Here is a 25,453-nt window from a genome sequence, read left to right as displayed (position 1 = left end):
TCAGTCCCTGAACGCACAGTGTCATTATTCCACAATAAGACAGAGCCCTAGGTAGATTTTATAGTTTCCTGAGGTTCTAATTGAAAAGAAGAAAAAAACCCAAAACAAAACAAAAAACAGGGAGTATTAGCGATAGCGCTGACAGGTATAATACTGAAGAAGTGTGACTTTTCCTCTTGAAATCTGAACCAAAATTAAGATATTTAAGTATTTTAAACCCTCAGTTTAGGAGAGCTAAACCAAACTCCCAGTCATCCGAGTAAAAAAACCCCAATAATAATAATAATTCCTTTAATAATGCAGCTCTTCTCGAAGGCCGGATTCTTCATTGTGACACTGTGTTTAGCTAACTTGAACCAAAGGGGGGGAAAAATTGTCTTACAGAAAAATAAACTGATTTTGAAACACATAAAGTAGGACGTTAGGATCTAAAGTTACAAGACCTGTCCACAGAAGGTTGATAGCACTACAGATGCCTGCCTGGGACATAACACTGCAGAGAATTCAATGATGCTACAGCTGCTCTCAAAAAGCTGCCATGTTTATCTCATAAAATGTCAGCAGTCTTTCAGCAAACATCAGCAAGCTACTCCCAACAGATACAATCTGTTCTGCAAGAGGCATTTGTCAAACATCCAGATGGTACTGATGTTTTTTCCCCCCCTCCATCTTAACAAGCTGACTGACCCGACCCAAAGCCTGTAAGAGGTACAGAGGAGCTCCGAGCAAAGTCAGTGTTGGGTTTTGAAGTTCCAGCTGAAAGGCTTCCGTCTAGACTCCTCCCAGCTGTCTGCCAAGCTGCTGCTCTACGTGAAACAAGTCGTGCCCTATGGGGGGGGACACACAGTGCTGACCATCTGCTGAAGAGCGCAGCACAAGATGAGCACTTGAATCCTATAATGAAGTTAAATAAAAAAAGAGTCTCTGATAAATATACTTAAATGTCATGAGAAGCATCCAATCATAGCAAAACTCATTTCACTATTACCTACAGTTGTAACACACAGGTAAAATAACACTAAATGTAGCAGTAGGACATTTTACAATTCATCACGTTTTATCACTTGAGACTATTTTAGATCTGCTTACTTATTACTAATAAATATGCAATCCAGTGGCACCTTCTGCATGAATAGTGCCATGGGTGCAGCATGTTTGCAATTAATATCTGAAATGATCAAAGATCCTGCAAGGAAATAAAATGTCGCCCACCACAGACACAACTTCAGATAATAGACATAGATTCCCACGATTCACCATTACTTACAATCTTTTATTCTCTGATATTTCTGGCTGAAAATTCCTATATTTTCAGTTTAACACACCATCTGTGATCATCTGATAGGTGCAACTCATTAAGTGAAAAGCTGGAAAGAAAAAAAAAGTAACAAAACATAGGTGTTAATCAATTTTCTGAAAAGTTGACATGACTTCTGCAGTGCCATGTCACTAGAGAAAGAAACTGGGAACAGGTGAATTTCTGAATTTTTGTTGCCATCTGGTGGAGTGGATTTACAAGTCAAGAGGTGTGCAGCATTTTGGTTACTATGGCAACTTACTGAATCCCACCACAGATCAGCATCTCCTGAGCTCCATGTAGAAATTATTCAACATTTATCTTGGCAATAAACAGGCTTTTTTTTTTTTCTTTTTTTTCATTTTGTACCGTCCATGTGTAGGTTTCTGATACAGCGTCCTGGACAGAGATGAGATCTTCTACTGCAGAATCATGACTAACGTATTTAACCATGCATATGACTGACAGCTTTTATTATTAGCGACCAAATAAGAACTGGAGGACATTAGACAGAAGTTATCATGGGATTCTGCAGTGTTTGTCATGTCACATTTTTTTCAAGAGTCTTTTTCTTTCCCCCATAGTCTGCTTTGCCCGAAGGGAACGCTGCTGTCCAGTCCGGTCCACTGAGTTGTGTCCTTGCTGTCTGGACATAAAAACTCACTCACACGCTCACGACAGTGAGAAGCAACATAATTAAAGCTGATCATGTTTTAAAAAGAACAAATGCAAACGCACGTCATCGCATTTTCAGATTTCTGCTTTTGTATGTGTAATTTTCCATCCACTTTCCAATTAAGCAATATTTTCTGTGCAAAATGTACAAACTCCTAAGAAAAAAAATTCAAAGCTTGAGCTTATTTTATGAGTTGTATTTTTACTTCAATGAAACAAAAATTCTTTCATTACAAATTAAATATTTCTGGACGTTGTGACCGACTTCAAAAAGTGCAAAGCAAAACATATTTTAGTAGCTTTAATCTTATAGGAATTGAAAATGAAAATAAGTGCAGTTTGTGTTAAAATAATTAGTTCTTTCACATCTTTTCAGTGTTTTGTTTTGTTGCTTTTTTTTTTTAGTATGGGATCACATAGCAGCAATAACAATAGCAAAAATACTTTAAAGTTTTATAAACTCTTACCAGAGGTATCAGTCAACATATTGGCTACATGTAGATTCTTCAAAAAATGGTGCCAGAACCAACACTAGATGGTGCCGTTGCTCGACACAGAAGTAGGCCACTGAGCTCAGCAGGATGCAGAAATAGGGCAGATAAATCCACATTTGCTCTTATTTTGCTGAAACACTTATTTGGACTTCTTCACCCGTGTGGTGGAACGTTTTACACAAACAAGCCAACCTAGCCTAAATTCAAAGACCCATGAAACACAAAACAAAGCTACTCCCATATTTAGCTCTTAGGTTTACTGTAAACCTTAACGCTGAGTGGCAATACCCCACAGGAGCAGCCCGCTAAATGTTTACACTAAAACAAAATACTAGTGTCCTGTCCCTTTCCACCCCTTGCCCCCTTGCCTGCTGGTTGATTGTTGTTGCAGCATGCGCGCCAGCGACTGTGAAATACACAGAGGCGCCAGCCAATGGCAGAATCCCCTGGTGGTGTATGTGGACTGGATCCCCAGTGAGGTTTCACCACGTTGCCACAGCGCTACAGCAAACATTACACCCTGCTGCAAAGTCTTGCACCTGTGTGGGACTTTACGGTATCAGGAGGCCAAACAGGGTTACACCTGCCACTACCACTGCCTTCAAAGACTAAATAAAGGGGATCACTACTGCTGATTTTTGCAAATGTATATATTGTAGTAAATAGCCTTATTTTTATTTTATTTTATTGCACAAATAAAAAAGCAGTTTTTACCGTTGTAGTTTTTCTTAACTTGTTGTTTTTGCTAAAACTTTACTGTTCTATTTTTTTTTATTCCCTTCCATATATTTAAACAGCAGATTGAAATGCTTTCTGTATTAAAAATACTTCTCATAGGTCATGTCTAGTCGATGGATTCTGTGAGAAACTGAATATTGGGTTTTAATTAGCTGTAAACGTAATATGTTAATTAACATATATTTGAAGTACATCCCTCAAAGAGATTAATCTGTAAAAAATAAAATCACTTTCTGGATTAACTTACTAAAAAACAAACTTTTTGATGATATTCTAACTTACTGAGATGGACTTGTACAGGACATAAAAAGTAATAACGGATACATTAAAAAAATAAAATACAAACAACTCAACATATTTCAGCAAAGTACTTTTTTAACTTAATTTTATTAAAATATTGAATAGACGACTTTCCCACCAAGTTCAAAATAAAACGTTTAACCTCCTCAAGGTGACAGCAAAAATTAGTTCCCGAATCACTTTAAATATTTAAGACACGTGCCGAATGTCCAATTCATGATGACCTTACACCAAGGACTGAAGAGTGTATAGGCATCGACAAATCCGTTTAGTGATTGTGATAAACTCCCTCTCCCCGCAGTGAGACATGACAGAACTTACCAAAAATAACCCAAAAAATAAAGACTAATTTTTAAGACAAAGCAGAATCAGCTACTGTGCAACTAGATGAGCTGCTTCCAGTAGCTTTCTGATAAACATAGGAGATGAAGTTCTTCAGAAACTTAGTCCAGGATTTGTTTCCTCATAAGGCAGCTAAGCTTAAGTAGTCCTCTCTTCAGGCCCAATGAAAACAGGACAGAAAACGGACCAGGAGACAAACGTCCCCTAAGCTTCCTTCAGTGTCCATTCATTGTTGTCTCAGGTAGGCATGTGTGCTTCTGTCTACAACTAAAATCAAATACGATACGAACGTGAAGCCTCAACATACTTCTTAACGCATGTGTGCTGTACCTTGTGCAGATCCGATTGCAATCTTCCGTAGTTAATCTCAGATGCTCCTCCTCCTGCTATTCTCCGTTAATTACAGTCATTGACTAACACTGGTTTATGTATGATTGCATGTGTATAGATCTATACAAATGTCTTTAAGGAAGGAATTTGCGTTTACTGATGGAGCGGAATAATCTCATTGCTGACGAGGAGCCTATGTGTAAACAGGCAGCCTGGTGGTCAGAGTGCAGGCATTGATGTCCTCAGTCTGCGCGGCTCGGTGCAGGGACGGTTCTGAGGCACTGCGGTTTATCTTAGGGAGGGCATGCTGGAGGAGCTCGATGGAGGACAAGATCTGAGAACAAATTCAGATATGGGGAAGATGCAAAGAGATTAGTTTGAGGAATTTATGGCTCAACCCAATAGCTTCTAATAGCAGAAGAGCAGCTCACCTGCGGAAACAGCGGCCTTTCTTCCTTGGATTTCTTGATGCAGTCTGCCACCAGCCTCTTCATTGCTTTGGGGCAGTTCTTGTAGAGCTTACTAAGGTCTGGGCACAAGCGGCCTCGTCCCACCATGAATATAATCTAATGGGAAGGAAGTAAAAAAAAAATTAAAAAAAGACAAGAAAATTGATCACATTTGATTATTATAGATCTGTGGAAAAAGCATTTATAGCCTGAAACTTTTTCAAATTGTGCCACTTTAAATCCACAATGCATTTTATGTAGCAGACCAACACAAAGTCATGGAGAAGAGTGTGAAGTGGGTGCAAATGATGCTTGCCTCTCAACAAAAATTTTTTTATTAATTAAAGGACTAGAAACTCTGGTGTGTATTCATATTCAAGTACCTGCACTCTACAGCACCTACATAAAAATTTGTGTTAAAAAAGCAAAGAAAAATCTTTAGAGGTCACTTAAGTAAATAAATTCGGCTTTAGTGTAATTTAAATGCAAAAAAATTCCAAGAAAACATCAGACATCACTGAGAAAACTGGACTAAATTATAAAACTATACTTCGATCATCCATAAAAGAATCAAAACATGGCTACTCACCTGAGTTAGAGTTATAAAAAATATTTATTGTCACAAATTATTTCCTTCCACTTCACAACCATGCACCATGCTGTGCTGATGCATTACACAGAATTCCACTAAAGCATGATCAAATTTGAAAATGGATAGGAACACTTTGCAAATATTTTTAAATTAATGCTTTACTGACAGACATTTAATGTTGGTCCTAAATTAAAAAATAAATTTGTACCATTACAATGCCATCTTGATTTAGAAAAAAAAAAAAAAAAAAACTAATAGCGGTACACTGTCAATTCCATCTTAAACTTAAAACTCTTCATGTATTGAAAAAAAATGGAAGCAACATAAAAAGTTTTGCAAGAGTCTATACTGAAGGCAAACAACTGTGAGAGAGGCCTACATTCACCCTGAAGCAGCGGTCATTCTAACACGTGCAATTTTTAAATATGGCGAGTTAGACTAAGGTGACAGACATTTAAAACACTAGAGCTATTGTAAAGGTATGAGGACCTCATGGTGCAGAGATAAAAGATGACAGGAGCACTTGATGTGCCTGCCAGATCAGCCGAGTACAAAGTATTTTCACGGGATCAAGAAGAACAGGTTCCACCAGTAGACCGTAGCACTACTTTGGGCACAATTTGTATACAACTTTAGTCTGATTTTATACAGATGCGGAATCAGATTTGATTTAGCCAACCCTTCGGCTTTAAAGAATAATAAAACAAAAAGAAAAAGAAAAACACAGGACTCGCACTCTGAAATGCAAACCTGAGAACCCCTTTTCACACACAGGGTTATGTTACGAGATCTAAAATTAGGCCAGTGGCTCTGTGTCGTCGGTCTGTGGCGGGCCATAGGCCAGCCGCGCAACCCCATTCAGATGGCAGCAGAGGGCTTTCATCATCAAGGACTTGAACTTACGCAAATGTTTTATTTTGGCATTAAAGATCTGTCGTACAACATACTAAAACTTTCAGCCTGAATGCTGGGTCAGGTAAAATATGGGACATCTGTTCAGCTAACTGTGAGCCGACTATCTCTACAAGTCCCCCCACCCCTCCCAACTTCCTGCAAAATCTCTGAAATATACTTCCCCCATTTGTCCGCTACAGGTAAGAGATCCATTACTGATGACAACTTCAGTAAAACTTTAACAATTCAATCAGTCCTTTTACATGTTTAGGACTGTTAAAAGTGGAGCATATAAATACTAGCACTCAAAAAAAGAGCCAGACAAATGTAAGCAACTTTACCTGATCTCTGTTTGCTATGTGGGAGTAGGGGAGCTCTCCAGTCATCAGCTCAAAGAGAACAATTCCATAGGAATAGACGTCTGACTGGAAGCTGTACGGATTGTTATCCTCCATTCGGATCACCTCGGGAGCCTGCCGAGGACAGAAAGAAAATGTTTACAGAACATCAAAACAGTACTATCAAGATGTCCGTCTTTAGAGCAGAGGCGCTGTGACACTGTGTGATTTTGAAATCAAAACAGAGTTCTTTATGTACAATGTCTTTTAGCAATATTAACTATTAGGACGGTGGTGTCCAAGGTTTTTGCCACAAATTCAATTCAATTAAAATAAAAACTCTAAACTACGTAATTTATGATGATTTTTTTTTTCTGCTGAACAGTAAGCTAAATGAGGAATGTTTCAAGGAAACGTAATTTCTTTAAGGATCAATTCAAAACATTAAAAGGGTCTCATAAATGTGCCTCATTAGAAGAAAGGCATACAATTTCCAATTTTTTTTTTTTCCCCAGTGGTGTTGAGTTATTTTTAGACTATTCTTGGCATCAAGCGGTGGTCATACATGACTTTTTCCTCCCAAAACGCTTGCTGTATTCAGCCAGACTTAATAAGCGGATGTGCCCAAGTCTGCTGTTGAGTGAAAGTCTAACAAAAGATATATTTTGTTGTACCTAATATTTTCCTCTTGAGATTCTCATTTGTCGGTGAAAATATTAAAAAAAAAAAACAAATGCAACAAATGTCTGTTTTGCCAGATTAAATTGGTATGAAGTACTTGAATTTCAGTCAGAGGCTGCAGGCAGTCTTTCCACAGGCTGTGCTATGGGCTCAACCTGAATTAGCATAATTAGCATTAATAAGTGCAAACATCAGTCTGCGTGTAGTCCCTCATGGCTGCATTTTCTTTTCCTTACCTCTGATATTTAAAAAAAAAAATCCCAACCCAGCATGCTTCATAGCAAACAGAGGCTGGAAGTTCAAAAAGATAAAAGCTGCACAGCTTTCAGCCTTTCTGGTATCTGCTTAAGTTGCCTCCAGGCCAATTGAACAAAACATCCCGGAGGAGGGTACAAATGGACGTTTTTGTGTTTGATGGCACTTTTTCCACAGCCAGAAAGGTTTTCTTTTGACAGCTTCTTACATATTTTGAGCATTCCCCGATTTAACTCTTAATTATGTAACACTGAAAAAGGGTCAAGTCTTCAGTTCTTAGTAAGTGCACCCACACCAAACTGCATGGCGTGTTGGAGAAAAGTTTGGGCTTTTTATGTTCCAAACCAGACATTTAAATGTCAAGTCTGGTTGGTTCTTTTGACCAAGAGCTTCACAATGTACCAACCATCCAGAGAATGGATCCAGAGGGCTGCTCCACCTGTTGTGATCCGGTCCACCTGGACTTCACAGTCGCAAGACCAAAGTCCCCGATTTTTACCGTTAACCCTTCATGCAGGAAGATGTCTGCACAGATGTCAAAGATTTATAACCAAACATGCTGAGGAAAACTGGTCTTTATGTTTTACTCACTATAATACCACAACAAAGAAATAGAAAAGGATACTGTTGGACTTCATGTCACGATGAATTATGTTTTTTGCATGTAAATAGCTGAAAAAAAAAGAAAAAAAAAAAAGAAAGGGAAAATAATTAATGCTACTTGAGAAATTTCTCATTAGCATCGCCCACAAAGCTCCATTCTTCACAACTTACTCCATGCCCTGAGCGGTCTGCCTGGCGATATCTATAAGCTGGATCATGGTATAATTAGTCTCTAGAACATGAATGTGTTTGTACAGGCTGCTGCCCTCACACCACTGGGTCACAATGGCCAGGTTGTCCTTCGTCATGTAGCCCATAAACAAAAGGATGTTCACATGTCTTGTTTTCCTGCAACCCAAGAAAAGGGGAAGAGGAAATTAAGACGCAATCAGATATAAGTTTGCAATGACGATGATTTGCACAGTTTTAGCAGCTGTAAAAAAAAAATAAAAAAAAAAAAAAGAAAAAAAGTCTTGTACAAGACAAAAAAGGTATTCTTGTGAGTTGTTACCTCAGGACAGCGACTTCATTTCTGAATGCCTGGAGCTGCTCCGGAGTTGGGTCGGTAACCTTTAAAATCTTCACCGCAACATCACCTACAAGAGAAATACTGTTAGATGAAAGGAAACATTCGACTTTTTTTCCCCAATTTATGCATCATCTACCTTATCTATAGTGCATGAGAATGTTATACCAGACTTGCATAACAGATACTTGCCATGCCATTTTCCTTTGTACACTGTTCCAAAAGAGCCAGAACCAATGTGGGAATGTAGATAAACCTCGCTGGCCTCAATTTCCCAGTAATAACTTGAGTCTCGCTTATCGCGAGGCCTCTGGACGAACAGAAACCAAAGATGTAACTATTCAAACACAAGTTTCACAAACGCCGCATTATTAAAAAGAGCTGGTTGAACATAAATGTGACACAGAACGTACTATTTTATTTTTCTCCTGAGTGTTGAAGGACGAGGCTCTCTCTCGCTGGGATGGTGCTGGAGCTTTGGACTGGGTCCAGCCTGTGGGGCTCTGGCTGGGGGAACTTCCAGCTTTATGGAGAAAAAAAAAATATTAAATGGTAGCACCTCAACTTTCAGAGAAGCAACTTCTTCCATATATTTAAAGGTGTTCTGTACAAGTTCTTAACAAAAATGTTTGGTGTATTTTCCTCCCCAACAAGAGTTTTTTCACCGTCCCGACTCAATCACCGTTTAGCAGCCGTTGTTCTCATGCAGACATTAAATTATACACCTGTGCCCTAGTTACTAATGTGGTGAGTTCTGATGCCAATCAATAGCTCTGGATTTTACTAAGTGGTGTCAGAGTACTGAGGGCAAATGTATTTTTTTTAAAGCCCTGCATCACATATGTTCTACTTCACAAATATGCATTACTGTGCTCCAGTCTATCACGTATCATTTCAAACGTCATATGTGACAAATCATGAACCAGTGCAAGGGATATAAATACCTTTGCAAAGTACTGTACACTGATTGTTTTCAGAGGTCACTTAATATCTCAAAAAAAGAGATGGCTGTAAATTCACTTCATGTAATTTAATCTAACCTTTCCAATTAAAAATGTTCTAACCAGAAAAGCAACTATAAGAGAATGTTTCATTTGAGGAAGCACAAATGAAAATCCCCTTGAATTATAAATACCAAAACTAAGGGGAAAGGTGTCCTTTTTCAACCAGTTCCCTATAATAGTATGCTTTGTTTTTCCTATTTGATCAAACAAATGATGCAAAAATAATGAAAACATACGAGTTGACCATTTATGGATGAGATGTAATTTTATAGGAAGCATGCCATGCAAATATGCATACTGAAATGCTGAAAAGAACTCACCTGAGTCATGATCCCGCATCGCTTCCTAAAACACAGACACACACACACACACACACACAAAAAAAAAACAGATTAGGTTTGATCAGCTTATTCAAACACTAAAATACACGCCATGCTGCCACACATGGTTTGACAACTGCACTTCTGAGATGCAAGTGCAGATAACTCACTTGCAAGGCATGCAATTCAGGTTGCACACAAGTGACTCTGCTTTCTAACCTTTTCGGCAGTCTCTGACTCGGAGAAGTGCACAATACCTACTTTCCTCTTCAGCCAGAATCTGCGGCACCAGGAACTGGGAGAGGTACTCAGACAGTCTAGCTACTCCAGAGTAAGCAACGCAACAGAGCAATAAAGGGACAGGAAGCAAAGGACAGAATTAAAGAAAATGAGGACGAAATAAAGCTCAGGTTTTGGGCTTATAACAGAGCGGGCATGACAAATGACAAACTCGCGAGCTGATTATGCAACAGTGGTGGTGGTGATAAAGCAGAAACTGGAACTGAACATGGGGAAGTCAAAATGTGCAAGGGCACTGGAAAAAAAAAGCTGAAATAAGATGTCATCTGGGGCTTAAATAAATACCCACAGCCCTGTTCAGGTGGACAACTTAAAGCCATGGTAGATGAGAGGCGAGACAAAGACGGATAGAATCCCCGAGATATAAACAGTTTGAGGCCAGAGATGTTTTAGGTGCAGCACCCTCGCCCTGCGGGAGAACTCAGCTGGCCCCCATGGTGAGCAGTTTACCTCAAACATGCTGCTGTCAACAGGCAGGGTCGTGCTGACCATGTGGACGTTGGGCGTAGAGGTGGAGCGCTGCCTCTGGGAGAGACCGCCGCCTGTGGGTGGGTACGATGTGGTGTAGTTGAAGGCATGAGGGGTGGAATTTCGGTGGGCCGAGCTGAAAAGAAAGGGGCAAAAATGAAATTAAAACTATGCTGCAGAACCGCAGAGAAACAGCCTTTTAACCGCCAGTAAAATATCTATTTTGGTAACTTCTTTAAAAATTGGGCCAAAGTGGGTGTGGTGGCTGTGGGTGCTGCTGGTTTCATTTCTGTCATGTTTTACTCATTTTCTCCATTTGAGTATTTTGTTTGCATTATTTGTTTTTGTTTTTGTTTTTTTACCGTTAGAACACACACACGTATATCTAACTCGAAAGGTAAGCTTGCAAACAACAAGGTTAAGTAAAAGCCTTTTGGGGAAGTAACTCATTGGTTAATATTTATTACGGCCTTCCTCTTTAAGCCAGTGTTGGTTACGTCGAAGCTACACAGGCACTTTGCCAACATCGGCGCTGGCCCAGTTAAAGAGTACAAAGCTTACCAGCCAGATATGTTAATCTTAAAATGACCTGAATGCTGCTCAGATCTGAAGCCTGGACGTACAGCCATCCACTTTCTAATTTTAGCAAGTTCAAATATTCGTAGGCATACAGTGGCTGCTGCAGTAGATCAAAGGTATAATTAGAGAAGAACAGCAGAAAGTAACCTGGCTGAAAGCTTTTAGTACACAGTAACAAATGTGAGCATATTATCTGAAGGAAAAATATTATACTGCTCAGCAGGCTTGTAAGCCATTTTATCATTTATCAAAATAAAGTTTTCACACTGCGTTTCATCAGGTCCTCCGCAGATAAGCGTCTCTAAAACACAGGAAGTCACTGAAGGCAGAACTCATTTCACAACGCATCATGCAAAAGTATTCATGGACCTTAAAGTTTTTTTTTGTTGTTTTTTTTTTTCAAATTTGGATGGTTGAAACTGCAAACAGTCTTGTGCATTACTGGAATTTTATCTGATAGATCAACACAAAACAGCCCATCACTGGAAAGTAGTACAAGAATGATTTCTGGCCAACGTGCAAGACGCTGCGCGTGTGGCGGAAAACTGACACCGCACTTGGAAAACGCTTTAGAGGCAGTGAAACATGGTGGTGACAGCATCACGCTGTGGGGTTGCTTTTCATCAGAGAGGTCCAGGAAGCTAGTCAAGAGTTAATGGGAAAATGGAGGGAGCAAAGTACAGGTTAACACGGGAAGAAAACCTGTTGGAGGCCACAGAGGACTTGAGATTGGAGAGAAGATTCACGTTCTGGCAGGAAACGACGCTGAACACACTTCAATAGAACTGTTTTAATAAATGCGTAGTTCTGTGTTAGAAAGGGTTAATCAAATAAAATTTGTGTGACAAAACTTGTTGATTAAAAAATGCTCTCAGATGCCTCTTATGCATTCTGGCAGGGTGTAAGAAATTTTGCAAAGAAGATCCAAAGACATTTTCAGTCTCCGAAAGAGAAATACCCCAAAACACAACTCTATAACCAGTATTTGTATTCTGGTTATACAAAGTACCCAGAATACAGATGCATATTTTGAAAGTGAGTGCCTTACACTGCACAATTATGCATTACTCTGCAGTTGTTGAATCAGAAAAAAAAAATCCTGGCACACCAAGTTTGTGATTGTAAGGGGGCAAAATCTAGAAAAACTTTTGCCAAAAGTATTCATACTTTTCCAAAAACCTGACAGCATCTGTGCTGCACATAAACAAGACAGACATGGCGATGACTTCGGTTACTGAAAGTTGATAATACACCAGATAAAAACCACAACTTCCACACATAAAAACCCACATAAAAAGTACTTGCCATCAACCCGATTGAAATTATTAATGTAGTAAAAACAATACTCCAAAGAAAAACTTTAACATGGTTTGACTTAATCTTCCTTCCCTTGCAAAAAGAAAAAGAAAAATAATACTTACATTTAGAGGAAAGAAGTGATATCTAATTGCCATTGCAGTTTCAGGGTCTGCAATATTTCAATCGCAAATGCCTGCTTTGATGCAAAATTCTGTGCGCTGCAAAGTTTTAGTGGTCGTACATAAGAAATGATTGTGAACTATATTTCTGGCAAGTTGGATTGATTTTCATTGTCTTAGTGGGCGCAATGCAAAAGCTGAAGGACAGAAGTGGGGACATTGCAATGATGGAGAAGAAAAGAGTATAGAGGAAAACTTGGTTCAACTGCAATCCATATCCTTACTGAAATAGTAAACTGTAGTATATTATTAGTGTGTTTTCTTAGTATTATTCATCCCTTTTAGAGAAGAAACAAAACAGAAGAACCTATCAGTTTTTAACAAAACAAAGTTTAATTCACCTTGGAAGCCGGGTTAGGGATTCTCTCATACGTCGGGATGTGAGCGGTGGCAGGGACGGGAAGCCACTCTCACCTGGTGTTGGACACAACCTGACAAAAGAAAGAAACGGGTAATAAAGTGTATTAGGCGGCTGAGGGTACGTCACAATGAATTACTATTTCATCAAAATTTACATTTCAGAAAACAGTCCAGTCTGTTTTCTCCTCAGCTCAAGCGAGACACCTCTGAGGATATTTCTGGGTAAGGAGAGGTTTGAAACATGAGATGCATACAATATAATGCGAGTTTGACTCTTGGTTCTGAAAATGTTCTAGAAGAAATTATATTATTGTTTATTGAGATGCACCTGCAGATTGTGTGTCAGGTAAAGGGGGATTCTCCTCTTTGTTAATTATTACTGCTGATTCCACATCTAGCACAGAAAAACATAAAGGTCACCATTCAAAGTGCTTATATGGAAAGCAATGCAAATGAGAATGACCTAGTCAAAAGCCTGATACCAGAACAGCTTAACTTCCCTTTTTTATCTTTGCAGGACTATGAAACTTACCTCACAAACATGTATAACCAATTTTTATTTGCATCCAATTATAATCATCTGCATGCAGATGTGATAATGATGACAAAAAGTTGGCTCTTCTTCTTATTCCATCATCAATTACTAGGACGATCAGTGAATGCAAAAGGATTTTTTTTTTAATTCAGATTTTTTTTTATCAAGTTTTTCTACTCAAAAACCCAAAATTATAGTGCCTGGTCTGGAAATAAATATGAACATTACATTTTTTTTCCTCCTGTATACTTACAGAAGCTGTCTAATGTTGCTCCAGTCTACACACATCGTGGGCACTTTGGTGCTACAATGCTCATGGAATTTATAGCCGCATGTTTGGCAACGGAATCCATTAAGGAGAAACTTCTGGCAAATGTCGCAGAAGGCTAGCTTCAAATAGGTCTTCCGGACCTAAATTTAAAAACAAGAAAAAGTGCAAATTTTCTTTCTGCAGTAACATTTGAGAACAAAGTAAGCTGTAATTGTCTGGAGTACTTACAAAGTTATGCGTTGTCAAAGGAACATGATCTAAAACCTCAACCAGGAGCTCTTCTCCTATCAGTGAGGTTGAATCGGTATTCCAGTCCATCCGGGATTTTTTACTGATTTGGACAGATGTAAACAAACAAAACAAAAAAATTAATACTCACAACAGAAGGTTTAATAATCTTTACAAGCTCTGGTTGGAGGATCTTCTGAGTGTACCTTCTCTGTCCGGGATGCAGCTTGAAGACGGCGCAGCACTGGGGCTGCAGACCTCGCACCTTCAAGGCTTTGATCAAACAGCTGTAAAGAGTCATACCTGGTCGCACGTTGACCTACAGTAACGGACCAACAACTAATATTAACGATACTGGTCAATCGACTCTGAAGCCTCATTCGGAACCTGGTATGTCAAGACTTGCCACAGTGCGCTGATGGTTTGGGAGGAAGACGCGGATTGTGCTGCTGGCCTTGGAGTCCGTCATCTTGCTGTCGTCTGAGGCGCGTCGCTGGCAGGTGAAGCCCTGGACCATGGTAGGGGACAGGCAGGGGCCCTCAAACGGCGAGTCCTTCATTCCAAAGCCGTTGCTTAGGGTCTTCCACGCTCCGTGAAACTGCTCCATCGCTAAAACTAATCACTCACAATGGTCTTAAAAAAGAAAGAGAGAAAAAGAAAACATTTACTCAGATTCTCTTTTTACTCAGACAATATTGTAATATACATTTAGTACAAAGGATAAGAAAAAAATGCATGCATGCAAGGAAAGGGCACAAAATACTCAAAATTTCCAATTGTTCAACCTTGCACTTTATTTCAACACCAAGGAAACCACAACAGATGGGTTGAGCACTACCTGATTACAACAGCGACTGTTTTTGTCTGCAGGGGGAAAAAATGTAGCAAAAGAGGAGATTTGGGTTACGGCACTGTAAGGTTAGAGGTAATCTTTAACCAGAATCTTGCTGAAAGCAACCCTATAGGATTACACTAATGATTAGCTTAATTTTAGAGGTTAAGTAATGGCAACTAATAAAGCCATGCAAGAAATGAAAGAGAATGTTTATGTTCAAATTTCTTATTTTCGCTTTGCGCATATAAAACTCAAAGCAAATATGATACTGAACCGTTTCCCTCTGTTTTCAGGAAACGATGTAATACGAAATTTCCACTGTGTTCAGGGGAAACTATATAAACATGAACAGGACAAAAATAAGTTGACTGTGTGCTCCTTAAAAAAAAAAAAAGAAAAGAAAAAAGTAAGGGCCCTCATAACCAAACACACCCTCTTTTCAGCTTTGTTTGTACTACAAACTGCAGTGCTATATTGTAAATACACAAAGGTTTTCACTCATTCTTGGCAGCCGCTTTATGCATGAGCACCATCGGCTTGCATAGCTCCTAATTACCACTGCTGTATTTATACAAAGACCGGCTGACCCTGGAGAGACGTTTCTTTTTTAACTGCTGTCAGTGGTTAGCTGTTCCAGCAGGACTGTTGATTCATCAGATGTAAAGAAAAGCTTTAAAAAAGAGGGGGTTTTTTTTAGGAATGGTGAATTTTTACCCTTTTCCTTCATGCTTCTGGATTTGCATCAATAACTGTTGCATTGCATCAGAAAACAGCACAAATACAAAACAGAACTACATACGAAAGGAAGTATAAATTGCAGTGTAAAGCAATGAGAAGCTTTACATGGTTCTCTAGTTATAGAAGTAAGTGAGAAAACTATGGAGGGTTGGAAGTGCCACAATGTGACATAGATTTTAAAATAAATTTTAAATGGGAAAAAAAAGGACACTTTAAAACTATTTAAACATAAGAAACATAATGAAGTAATTTAAAGTGGACAACAGTTAATACCAAATTGAACTAATAGTATATTTATATTTAATTTTTCAGTATTTATCATATTGTGCACTACTTTAAACTGTGGTTCCTGGTACAAAACCCTAACATATGATTGGTTGATCTGCACAGCAAGTTAGTTTTGATCCAATTACCTTTAACTTTCTCTGAGTTGGTTCACATCCACTGACTGGCTCATCCCTGACACCTTTGGAAGTTCCCAGAATCCAGTAAGCAGATTCATTATAAATTCCTTGTTATTAAATTTATTTAAATATTTATAAAAAGAAAAAGATTTTGCAACAAAAAATAAAATCAACATTGTTACCATTGCTATCTTTAATTTCATTAAATTGTGTAATTAATCTTTAAATGCCATACTTAAGAAAGTATGAAGATATACATTTGACATATGTGTTTATTTTCAATATTGTTTAAATACTGTCATAAAGAAAAAGAACATTAAGAGTAATTCAAACATCTTGTTAGGAATCATCAAGTGTGAAGGTACCATTTAAGCTCCAATCACTAGACTGGCAATTATATTCCTGGCTTCCCCCTTAAAAAGCTTTTTGTTTAACCTTGTGGGCTGCAAAATTTCCAGACAAAACCAGTAAACTATTTTTGTAAGCAATGCATTCATGGATTATTGTTTAGGTTTTGGGATGACAAATTGGAAAATTCAGCCAGCTTTAGTTTTTTAGCTGTTTTCATATGGCAATTTTCCAAAAAGTAAACTGATTAGATATGCAAGAATGTACTTCATTATCCAGAATAAGGTCTAAAAAATTAGCAGTATTATATTTTTCATTTTAAGGTCAAAATTTAGCTGTAAAGAACACAACGCAAGCTGAATGGCAATTCTTTTATGATCAGGCATAATATTTCATTCTACTGCTTTAGAATAGTAAAAATATGTTCCAGCAAATATTAGAATTGGGCTGAATAAAGAGATGGTTACAAGTCAAGTGGCTGACACTCATACAGCGCTGCAAGCACAAAGGAAAATTGATAAAAGATGAAGCTGATAACGTCTAAAAAAATTTTTTAAGGTATTTTTTTGTCACGACATTTCACAGGTTTCAGTCCAATTTAAGTTAAATAAATGAGCACATAATTTTATCTTTTAAAATGTTATGGTTGAATCTTCTTGCCATATCAGGCGAAGCTGTTTGTTGCTACACAACGCTTAAATAGTATGCAAAGATGCATGATTTACACTGTGGCACTTTCAACCCTCCATAGACATCGTCAGCGTGTTGGCCTTATTTATGATTCAGGACCGTTTCTCATTCAAACGTAACAAAAGAACTAAAATGAACCACTACCATTAAAACGCATGCAGTCATTCCTGAAACTATAAAAGGTAACCATAAATGTAGCGACGTGTTTTTTTTTTTTTCCCCAGCAGGCCTGGTTGTTCCAGTTAAAACACTAACATTCCCCGAAGGCCCTCATAAGCAGACCGTATCGTTACATTTGACGTCCCTTCTCTCTGTGTTGCAGTTCATTAGCTTTAAACCGAAGCGTTTTAGCCAAGAAAGTTGCCTATATAAGCGTAATTCAAAGAGCAGTGAGTGCTAGGATCTGTAGGTTGTGTGTGCTCACCAAGAGAAGTTAAAAAAGTTGTGCTCCGCCATAACTTTAGGGAAAAGTGGCGTCGGTGACATCATCATAATTGCAACGCATTCAAAGAAAAAAAAAAAAAAGGAGGAAAAGGAGTCAAAACTGGTGAAGCTCCCGACGTTGAATCGAATAATCCTACAGCGGATGAATATTGCGTTAATCACGGAAAGGGGAGGTCACAGGTGGGTCCTCTTTTTTTCCACGAACCACCTAAAACAACAGGAAAAAGTTTAATCCTGCAAGTCGTGATATGCGAGAAGAAAAAAAAGGAGAGAGAGAGAAAAAAAAACTCCAGTCCCTCAAGTCATACGACGAGGGATTTTCTTCGACTCCAGCTTAGCACTTTCCAAAGTACAAGTCCGACGAAGTGCTTCGTAATGCGGCGCTGTTCCAATCAATATTTACATTGTTTGGGGAGAAGGTGAAACGGGCTGAGTTGGTGTTGTGCGTCCGTCTGACGCCAGTGATTGAAACAGGACCTTGCAGTCATAACAAGACCTGCAAACATCGCTCACACTGCGCAAGTAGTGCACACACTTAAACCCTCCCACCGAGGCCACACTGATGGTTTTACGTCGGTAAGATGTGCAGCTATTTTTTTTAAACGCTCGCATATTGATATAATCGCATTTAACTTATACACACTTCAAAGTCCTGCTGTGTCGTCGACGTAGACTTTAAAACTGTGCACATAAAAGCTTAAAAAACAATAGTCGTCTTTTGGTTAAGTTAAAACACGTGAAAAGTTAACGTAATCAGACAGCTTAGTCAGTTTAAAAGTACATTTGTTTTTAAAGAGTGAGGGTATTAGCAATCAGCGATTTGTTTTAACGAGTAACTCATAATATTATCATGCGCGCCCTCTGCTGGCGAAATGTTGGTATTGTGACATCTTAGCTTTGGAAAATTGCTTGCTTTTATTACTGCTCTTCATGTTACATTGGAAAGATTTGGTAAGAGAAAAAAAACAAAACAGAAGATGACGTGCATCCAGTTTACACAAGCAATACATTCTCTTAAAGCCCAGCAGACATAAACACATTTTACCTCTTATCTGCAGTGTAGGTGATGTTTTTCAAATATTATCACTGTTTTTGCTATCCACAAAAATGGCTTATTCTCTCTGAAATTGACCTTGAAACAACATATAACTGTATACAGCTCAGCTGCCCAGCTCCACTCACAATGTGTTCATGTCTGTGGCATCCCGGTCTGGGTCCCCTGAGGTACCCAAATCACAGATGGCCCGGAGGTCCCTTCAGCAGGCTGGAGTTGACACCATCTTAGAGAGAAGCAGCTTTGTTAACATCCTGTATCTGCATCTCCTGATGGGTTCAGCATATATTGTTTCCATAAGGCAGCTCTAGACAATTCCGAGAAGAGATTAAAACATAAACCTATGTTTATGTTCAAAAGCAACAACAGGCATTAACTTTGACTTATGGAACTTTCCAAATACCTATGGCTTTTTTACAGGCAAGTAATCAATCCAACAGCTAACAGAAACACCAACTAATGTTTCTGTGAAGATGAGGGCAGGGCTTTGTCATTGTGAAGCTTTTTAAGGTATCCCTCTCCTCATACAATTGATCTACTGTTTGTAATTGGATTAGGATTTAATCAGCTTTGAATTTATGCCAGACAGATTGCTATTGTGGTTATTTTCCTGACTGAAAGCTTACAAGCTTCTAAAACTTACCATAATAGAAACCAGAAAACCTAGCGCTAGAGCATTAGATCCAAGGCCACCTTAAGACAGATGAGAGCATCTCTTCCACCTATTGATCCATGCACTGAGCACTCCTAGCTGAGATGCTTACAGCTCTAATGAGTGTTTCTGTCAGTCCTCTTGTTTTCAACAAACTATGCATGCAAATGTTGAAGGCAATAATGCATACATTCATCAATATTTGGTTTAATGCATTTGCAAGAGTTGGAGAAATTACTTTTTGTCACCGTCAAGAAATAATTCTGAAATAATTGGAAATAATTCAATTTATTTACGGTAAATTGAATGGATTCCCGGGACAAGCAACGTATTAAGCATAGTTCATAAATGCTTCATAGGTCATGATCTGGTCACGATCTTTCCAGAATTCTCCATTCCCCCCACCAGACGTGATGTTGGATCACGGCGCGGTCGAAACACTCAGCTGTCTCCAAATTGCAACCATTTAGCTTTTCAGTTGAGGTTGAGTTAAAGAATTTGTAGTCAGTGCTCTCCAGCTGAACAGACACAGCACATGATAATGCTACCACTGTGCTACACAGCTAGTAAATTTGGCCTCAAACCCTAGCCTTGACTTTACTCCTACAAACATGCTTCCTATCACACAAATATTGAGGTCAAATACCTCAATCTTTGTCTTATTTTTCCATAAAGCCCTCCTCCAGAAGCAGTCCATGTGGACAGTGGTATTTTTAGTCAAGCTGCAAGATTTCAATTGTATGGATATAATGATTCTCTTTCCTCTATCTTTTATCTACTCACATGCACACTGCCGCACGCTTACATAGCTCACATAACCATAACATATAGGACTGGCGACAGTCACACATAAACCAAACTGATTAAGGCAGGCCAACTCCTGTTAGAGATCGTGCAAAATGAGAAGAAGCAGAACTTGCGCTGCAATCTGTGCTTCACTTGGTAGCACCCTAAAGGTCCGCTGAGTGGAGCCAACTCTGGATGGTGAATGTCTCTCTGTACCTGTTCCATTTCTTTCAACATTTGATCATTTTTGGCACTAAAGCCTGTTTTAAACTTAACCAAATCTCCTTATTTCTCAAGGTAAATGACACTGAGGGGTTTTGATTGGGTCCCGGAACTGGTAAAGGGACCTGGGTACTACAACACAATCCATGGAGCTAAAACTTGCTTCACTGTGGACTGGTGTTCCTGCTGCTCATGGTGGTTAAACTATATTTGTTCCTGGGTTGTTTTTGAACACTCTAAAAGATTTTCTTTCATCGTAGGGTGACAGTTTGGGCCACATTGTTTAAACCTAGCCATTACTGGATGTTCCAACATGACAACAAACACACACATAAAAACTAACTTTAGGATGGAAGAGATGGCTAGCAGCTTCTGGAATTGCCCTGACCTTAAGTCTGTTGAAAATTGGTGTATTATGCATAAAAGTCAGGTCTGTTCTGGGAAACCAACCAAATTAAATAAACTCTGTCACTTCTGATAACAAGAGTGGCTGAGTATCCAGACAGAACTATAGTAAAAGCTTGTTACTTGCTACAAAAACTATGTAACTGAAACATTATCATGTATAATTTTAGTGTTCATAGTAGTTTGGATTTCTACATAGTGTTAAAGTTCATCAAGTGCCTCATATGTGTTGTCATATAAAACATTCAGATTCTAAAATACATTTGTAAATTGTGGTATTTATCTTGATGCTCTCAACACATGGAATATTACAGCAAGAACTTTCTGTGAAGTAGGAAATAAAATGAAAGTCATGCCAGTTGTGTTAGATTTGTGTTACCGTGTTGATATTTGTATACCATTTTTAAGTATCAGAACTGATCAAAATCCGATCAATTTGTTCTATTCCAAAATCTGACAAATGAACTGTTATGAGGTGGACAGCATTGAATTATGAACAAAGTTGGTGCCACTTATGTTGTTCCATTAATATCTGAGGTTGAAATCTAAATCTGAGAATGAAGTCAAAAACAAATCAAATGAGTTTCAGGTCCAAGCTTTACTTGACTAGGATTGGTAAGCTAAAACATTACATTTATTGATAAAAAAAAAAAAAACTCTTTAGAAACATCTAATTGACATCTTTAGTTTGCAAATTAGTTTTACAAGATCCAAATTGTAAAAAATGCAAATAAACAGTTCTTATACTATTTATTGTGGATTTTGAGGTCTTGGTTGATGAGAAACCGCTCAACTCGGAATTTTAACATCCAGAAATATTTATTTTCATTTTTGTAGCTTAAAATCTGGAAATATCGATTTGTAAGTAAAATGGAATGCTTAAACTGTTTCTTTCAATCAATCGTGCAAAGCTAACGGACATTGTTTTTCTCTTTCATGTTTTCATGACAACACAACAACCCCCCAAAATATCTCAGCGTTAGAAAATTGTGGTGCAAGAAAAACCTGCTTGTAATTATTGAGGTGATCCGTATATTTAACATTTTGAGAGTAACTGTTTAATTTCTTCAATTTGAAAGGAGAAAGCGAAGTTAAATCTACAGAAGGCAAAATGGGACCGTTCCGTGTTTCTGATTGGCTAATATCCAGAGGCGGTGTCCAGACTTCTTCGCATATTATTGGTTGCTTGGCGAATCCGCGGCCAATGACTGTGCGGGTTTTTACTGGATAATGCGAATGACAATTCAGGAACTCCTGCTGGCACCGCATGTAGCGCAAAGAAGGAGGCGTAAACACTGACACAGCTAGGTAGCCATCAAGGTAAGCAATAAAACGGCTTTAATTCTCGTAATCATGACACTATTTATGTACATTCGTTTTCCACTTATTGCGTGTTGAAATCACCAATGGCATGAACTTTGTTGTTTGGTTTGATTCCTCCCGTTAAAAGGTTCTGCTTTTAATTATGTTTGCTCCCACTAAAACTCTAGCAACGGGCTGTTAGCCCGGCCTGCTAACGTTAGCTCGTCACAACGACTTTGGTGTGTGCGCCCTGGCGGGAAATTTTGTTTTCAAGGCATATTCCCCCGAATGCCCACCAAAATGCGTGTATTGTGTATATTTCTTACAATTAATGACGGATCGTCTGGTTCTTGCTGCGCAATGTGGCTCGATCGTCGACCGAAGCGCGTTTCTTGGTCGTGAGGTGTTGAGCTAGTGTTTGCTAGCAGCTAGCCTAGCTGGCGCTACTGTCTCGCGAGTACGCAGGAGAAAAATCAACGTGACTAGGCCAACGTTAGCGGAGTTTCAACCTTTGGCATTTTGTTTTCTGTTTTGCGAGCCGGTAAACATTTAGCATTCTCACGCCTTGTCTAAATTCCTGGAGTGTGTAATCCGTTTATGCGTTCCAAGCTGTTTGTTTTCTGTTTTAGTCGGTTAGACTTGTGGCTTTGTTGCTGTTGAACACGCTTCATCACAACACGATGCAACGCGCTACTCACGGCGTGCTCTCGCAGTTATTCCTCTGCTAGTCAGCAGATTTCCACTAACGTGGATTATTTAGATTAAGTTCATTGTGCCTGAATTTATCCTATATAAATGTCTAAGTTCAACAGATAGTTTTGTTTTTAAGTTGCCCGTTTTAAACGTTGTAGCCTCCTGGTTTTGTGACTTTATGCTAGGTCCTATTTTTAGGAGCCTCATTACCTTACTTAGTATTCACGTTAGTGCTTCATTAACTTCCACTCTTCTTGACCTGATGTCTTCAGCAAACAGAAGGTCGACCTATGGCGATCACATCATGATCCCACTGAGGAAGTTTCTGTAAGTTAGCTCAGTAGTTAGTCTGATGGTTGATGTTAGACGCAGCAGCTGATGAATGTGTCCCCCTGATCATAGAGTAGAACCCCACATGGTAGTCATTTTGTTGGTTTGATTGAATCTTGAAGAACCATGTCAAAATAAGTTTCTCAGCAATTAAAAATATATATATTTTATAAACCAAAGCAATCAGAATTATTTGATTCTGTTTATTTATGTAGCTTCAATTTACTACAAATATTCTGATTTACTACAAATATTCTCTGAAGCCACTTGACAAGGACTATTGTATTCATTTACACAAGTTATTACAACTTTATAGACAAATTTATTTCAAATTCAACTCTAGTTATAATAATACTAATTTGTAAACAAAAAAATAAAAATAAGTAACATCGTCCAGGTGAGTTGAAGCACATTTTACTGCGAATTTAAGTAGGCAGTAAAGTTGTTAATGTTTTCCAGGAAATGACCGTATCGGAGAGAAGTGTTTACCTCTGTATTGTTTTTCTTTCTGTTTAGGTTATGGAGATGAGCAGCAACAGTGAGTGCTTTGGATGTGGCCGCTCTGGTCATTGGGTCAAGCATTGTCCTAATGCCAGTGGTGCGCGTGGACGTGGCAGGGGCCGGGGACGAGGAAAGGGTACTGTATGCATTTCTTTCTCTTTTCCACATTGAGGATAAAATTATTGTTTCAAATATTTTAGCTTTATATGCCTTTGCATATTCTACTCTGGTTTCAGATATAATACAATCTTAAGTTTTTTTTCAGTATTTCATGACTTGTCGCATTTAGTTTTACAATACGAATTGAAAACAATCATATGACTCGACTCATTGTTTTAATCATATTTATACATTGTAATAATATTACAAACTGAGTATTGTTCTAGTGGCAGTTAACCAAAAATGTGGGAAAAAAAAAAAAAAAAAACAAACACACCTTTATTTGCATACTGTTTTTGACATTACAGAACTGTTCTGTTATCGCTGTGGAGACCAGGGACACATGGCCAGGGACTGTGACCAAACTGAGGATGGTGTGTAACATGGCTTTTTTTTTTTTATTTTTTATTTTATTTTCTGTATTAGTTGTTTTTTCACAGGGGATAAAGTGATAACCCTTTTTTTACCACCTCCTCCGTGTCCAGCGTGCTACAACTGCCACAGGAGTGGTCACATCTCCCGGGACTGCAAGGAGCCCAGGAAGGAGAGGGAGCAGCTCTGCTACACCTGTGGCAAAGCCGGCCACATGGCTCGTGACTGCGACCACGCCAACGAGCAGAAGTGCTACTCCTGCGGCGGGTTTGGTCACATCCAGAAGCTTTGCGATAAGGTGAAATGTTACCGGTAAGTGGAGTTTTTAAGAAGTTGCCTAGCTTTTTTTTTTTTTTTTTTAAAGTACTAGTATATAACTTTCTTATTTTTTATTTTTATTTGTTTTTGTCTTTAGGTGTGGTGAGATTGGTCACGTCGCTGTGCACTGCAGTAAAGCCAGCGAGACCAACTGCTACAACTGTGGAAAGGCGGGCCACCTGGCAAAAGAGTGCACCATCGAAGCAACTGCATAATCAGCACCCTCTGTTGCCCCTCCTTTTTTTTCAGATTGATGGTTGGTTGTATTATTTTCTCTGAATCCTCTTCACTGGCCAAAGGTTGGCTGACAGAGGCTAGTCCCAGGCCTGTGAGCCTCTCGATATGTAATACAAAGAAAGGGGTGATAAAAAATATCTTTCTGCATTCAATACAAAAAAATGTTTTAGTTTGGTAGCGGTGTTATGTATAATGCTTTGTTAAAGAACCTCCCCCTTTCCAGGCCACTGGTGATCAGTGAGGAATAAACGGGACTAAACATATGGGAATCTATAGGACCTCTGAGCTTGTGGACATGCATCTCAGTAAAATGAGATGGAAGACAGGAGTAAATGGAAACCAAACATCCATGTGTGGTTATTTTGGTTTGTTTTAGTGGAATATGAGTTGGCCAAGAGAGTTTGACATGGAAACAGTTCATAACATGATGCATTTCAGCCCTACAAGCAGCTACAAGTGGGCGATAACAAACGCTATATTACTAAGATATGAAAAAAAAAAATAATAATTTTGGAGGTATTAAAAGAAACATGCTCTTTTATAGAAATCTGTTTACAATTTAAATATCACTTTGGTAGTCCAAGGTAGATTTTCTGTTTTTTTTTTTTTTTTTTTTTTTTTACCTTGGCAAAAATTTAACATCAAGAACAGTCGTCGGAACAGCAGAATTAGGAGTTATTTGGGAATGACAAATGTTTTCACAGAAATCAAAATGTTATTTTTGTACAATATCACTTAGACTACTGTATAAATACCATTTGCTTGTACTCAGTTTTTAAGTCGGAAGGAAAGTGCAACTGAAGTCCTAGAAAATAGAAATGTAATTTTAAACTATCAATAAAGCTGGAGGAGCACGGGGAGGAGTGTTTTTGTCTGATTTTCATTGCAAAATATTTCAAAGTTTTA

General features: G+C 38.5%; 2 protein-coding genes across 5 annotated transcripts; one reads left to right on the top strand and one right to left on the bottom strand.

The window, feature by feature from the left end:
* Nucleotides 1–3,566: 3,566 nt before the first annotated feature.
* raf1a (Raf-1 proto-oncogene, serine/threonine kinase a) lies at nucleotides 3,567–22,353 on the bottom strand. 3 transcript variants are annotated; one of them, XM_016676486.1, is made up of 19 exons: nucleotides 22,264–22,353; nucleotides 18,699–18,796; nucleotides 14,464–14,690; nucleotides 14,264–14,376; nucleotides 14,058–14,160; nucleotides 13,812–13,969; nucleotides 13,005–13,094; nucleotides 10,589–10,742; nucleotides 10,058–10,159; nucleotides 9,839–9,863; nucleotides 8,928–9,037; nucleotides 8,707–8,824; nucleotides 8,500–8,584; nucleotides 8,160–8,336; nucleotides 8,011–8,057; nucleotides 7,792–7,910; nucleotides 6,453–6,584; nucleotides 4,608–4,742; nucleotides 3,573–4,510 (listed from the first exon to the last, which is right to left on the bottom strand). In XM_016676486.1, exons 3-19 carry the CDS (start codon nucleotides 14,662–14,664, stop codon nucleotides 4,370–4,372), a joined length of 2,010 nt encoding a protein of 669 aa, XP_016531972.1. In that variant the 5' UTR covers nucleotides 14,665–14,690; nucleotides 18,699–18,796; nucleotides 22,264–22,353; the 3' UTR covers nucleotides 3,573–4,369. The 3 variants fall into 3 exon arrangements, with proteins under 3 accessions (XP_016531971.1, XP_007562435.1, XP_016531972.1); XM_016676485.1 differs by lacking the exons at nucleotides 18,699–18,796; nucleotides 22,264–22,353 and adding an exon at nucleotides 17,497–17,696 and having other exon boundaries at nucleotides 3,567–4,510; XM_007562373.2 differs by lacking the exons at nucleotides 10,058–10,159; nucleotides 18,699–18,796; nucleotides 22,264–22,353 and adding an exon at nucleotides 17,497–17,696 and having other exon boundaries at nucleotides 3,567–4,510.
* Nucleotides 21,849–25,405, top strand: cnbpa (CCHC-type zinc finger, nucleic acid binding protein a). 2 transcript variants are annotated; one of them, XM_007562375.2, is made up of 5 exons: nucleotides 21,849–21,955; nucleotides 23,477–23,597; nucleotides 23,929–23,994; nucleotides 24,106–24,304; nucleotides 24,408–25,405. In XM_007562375.2, exons 2-5 carry the CDS (start codon nucleotides 23,480–23,482, stop codon nucleotides 24,523–24,525), a joined length of 501 nt encoding a protein of 166 aa, XP_007562437.1. In that variant the 5' UTR covers nucleotides 21,849–21,955; nucleotides 23,477–23,479; the 3' UTR covers nucleotides 24,526–25,405. The 2 variants fall into 2 exon arrangements, with proteins under 2 accessions (XP_007562437.1, XP_016531976.1); XM_016676490.1 differs by lacking the exon at nucleotides 21,849–21,955 and adding an exon at nucleotides 22,871–22,957 and having other exon boundaries at nucleotides 24,408–25,149.
* Nucleotides 25,406–25,453: the final 48 nt, after the last annotated feature.

Source organism: Poecilia formosa, unplaced genomic scaffold, assembly GCF_000485575.1.
Source record: "Poecilia formosa unplaced genomic scaffold, Poecilia_formosa-5.1.2 Scaffold135, whole genome shotgun sequence".
NCBI classification, from domain to species: Eukaryota; Metazoa; Chordata; class Actinopteri; order Cyprinodontiformes; family Poeciliidae; genus Poecilia; species Poecilia formosa.
This window is presented reverse-complemented; position numbering and strand designations above follow the sequence as displayed.

Excerpts from the sequence above, each read along its gene's own strand:
- raf1a (XM_016676486.1), bottom strand. The coding sequence starts at position 14,664 with ATGGAGCAGTTTCACGGAGCGTGGAAGACCCTAAGCAACGGCTTTGGA. Across the intron at positions 9,038-9,838 it reads GATGCGGGATCATGACTCAG|CTGGAAGTTCCCCCAGCCAG; the intron begins GTGAGTTCTTTT and ends TTCTCCATAAAG. Across the intron at positions 8,585-8,706 it reads GTACAAAGGAAAATGGCATG|GTGATGTTGCGGTGAAGATT; the intron begins GCAAGTATCTGT and ends TTTCTCTTGTAG.
- cnbpa (XM_007562375.2), top strand. The coding sequence starts at position 23,480 with ATGGAGATGAGCAGCAACAGTGAGTGCTTTGGATGTGGCCGCTCTGGT. Across the intron at positions 23,995-24,105 it reads CTGTGACCAAACTGAGGATG|CGTGCTACAACTGCCACAGG; the intron begins GTGTGTAACATG and ends CTCCGTGTCCAG. Across the intron at positions 24,305-24,407 it reads GATAAGGTGAAATGTTACCG|GTGTGGTGAGATTGGTCACG; the intron begins GTAAGTGGAGTT and ends TTTTGTCTTTAG.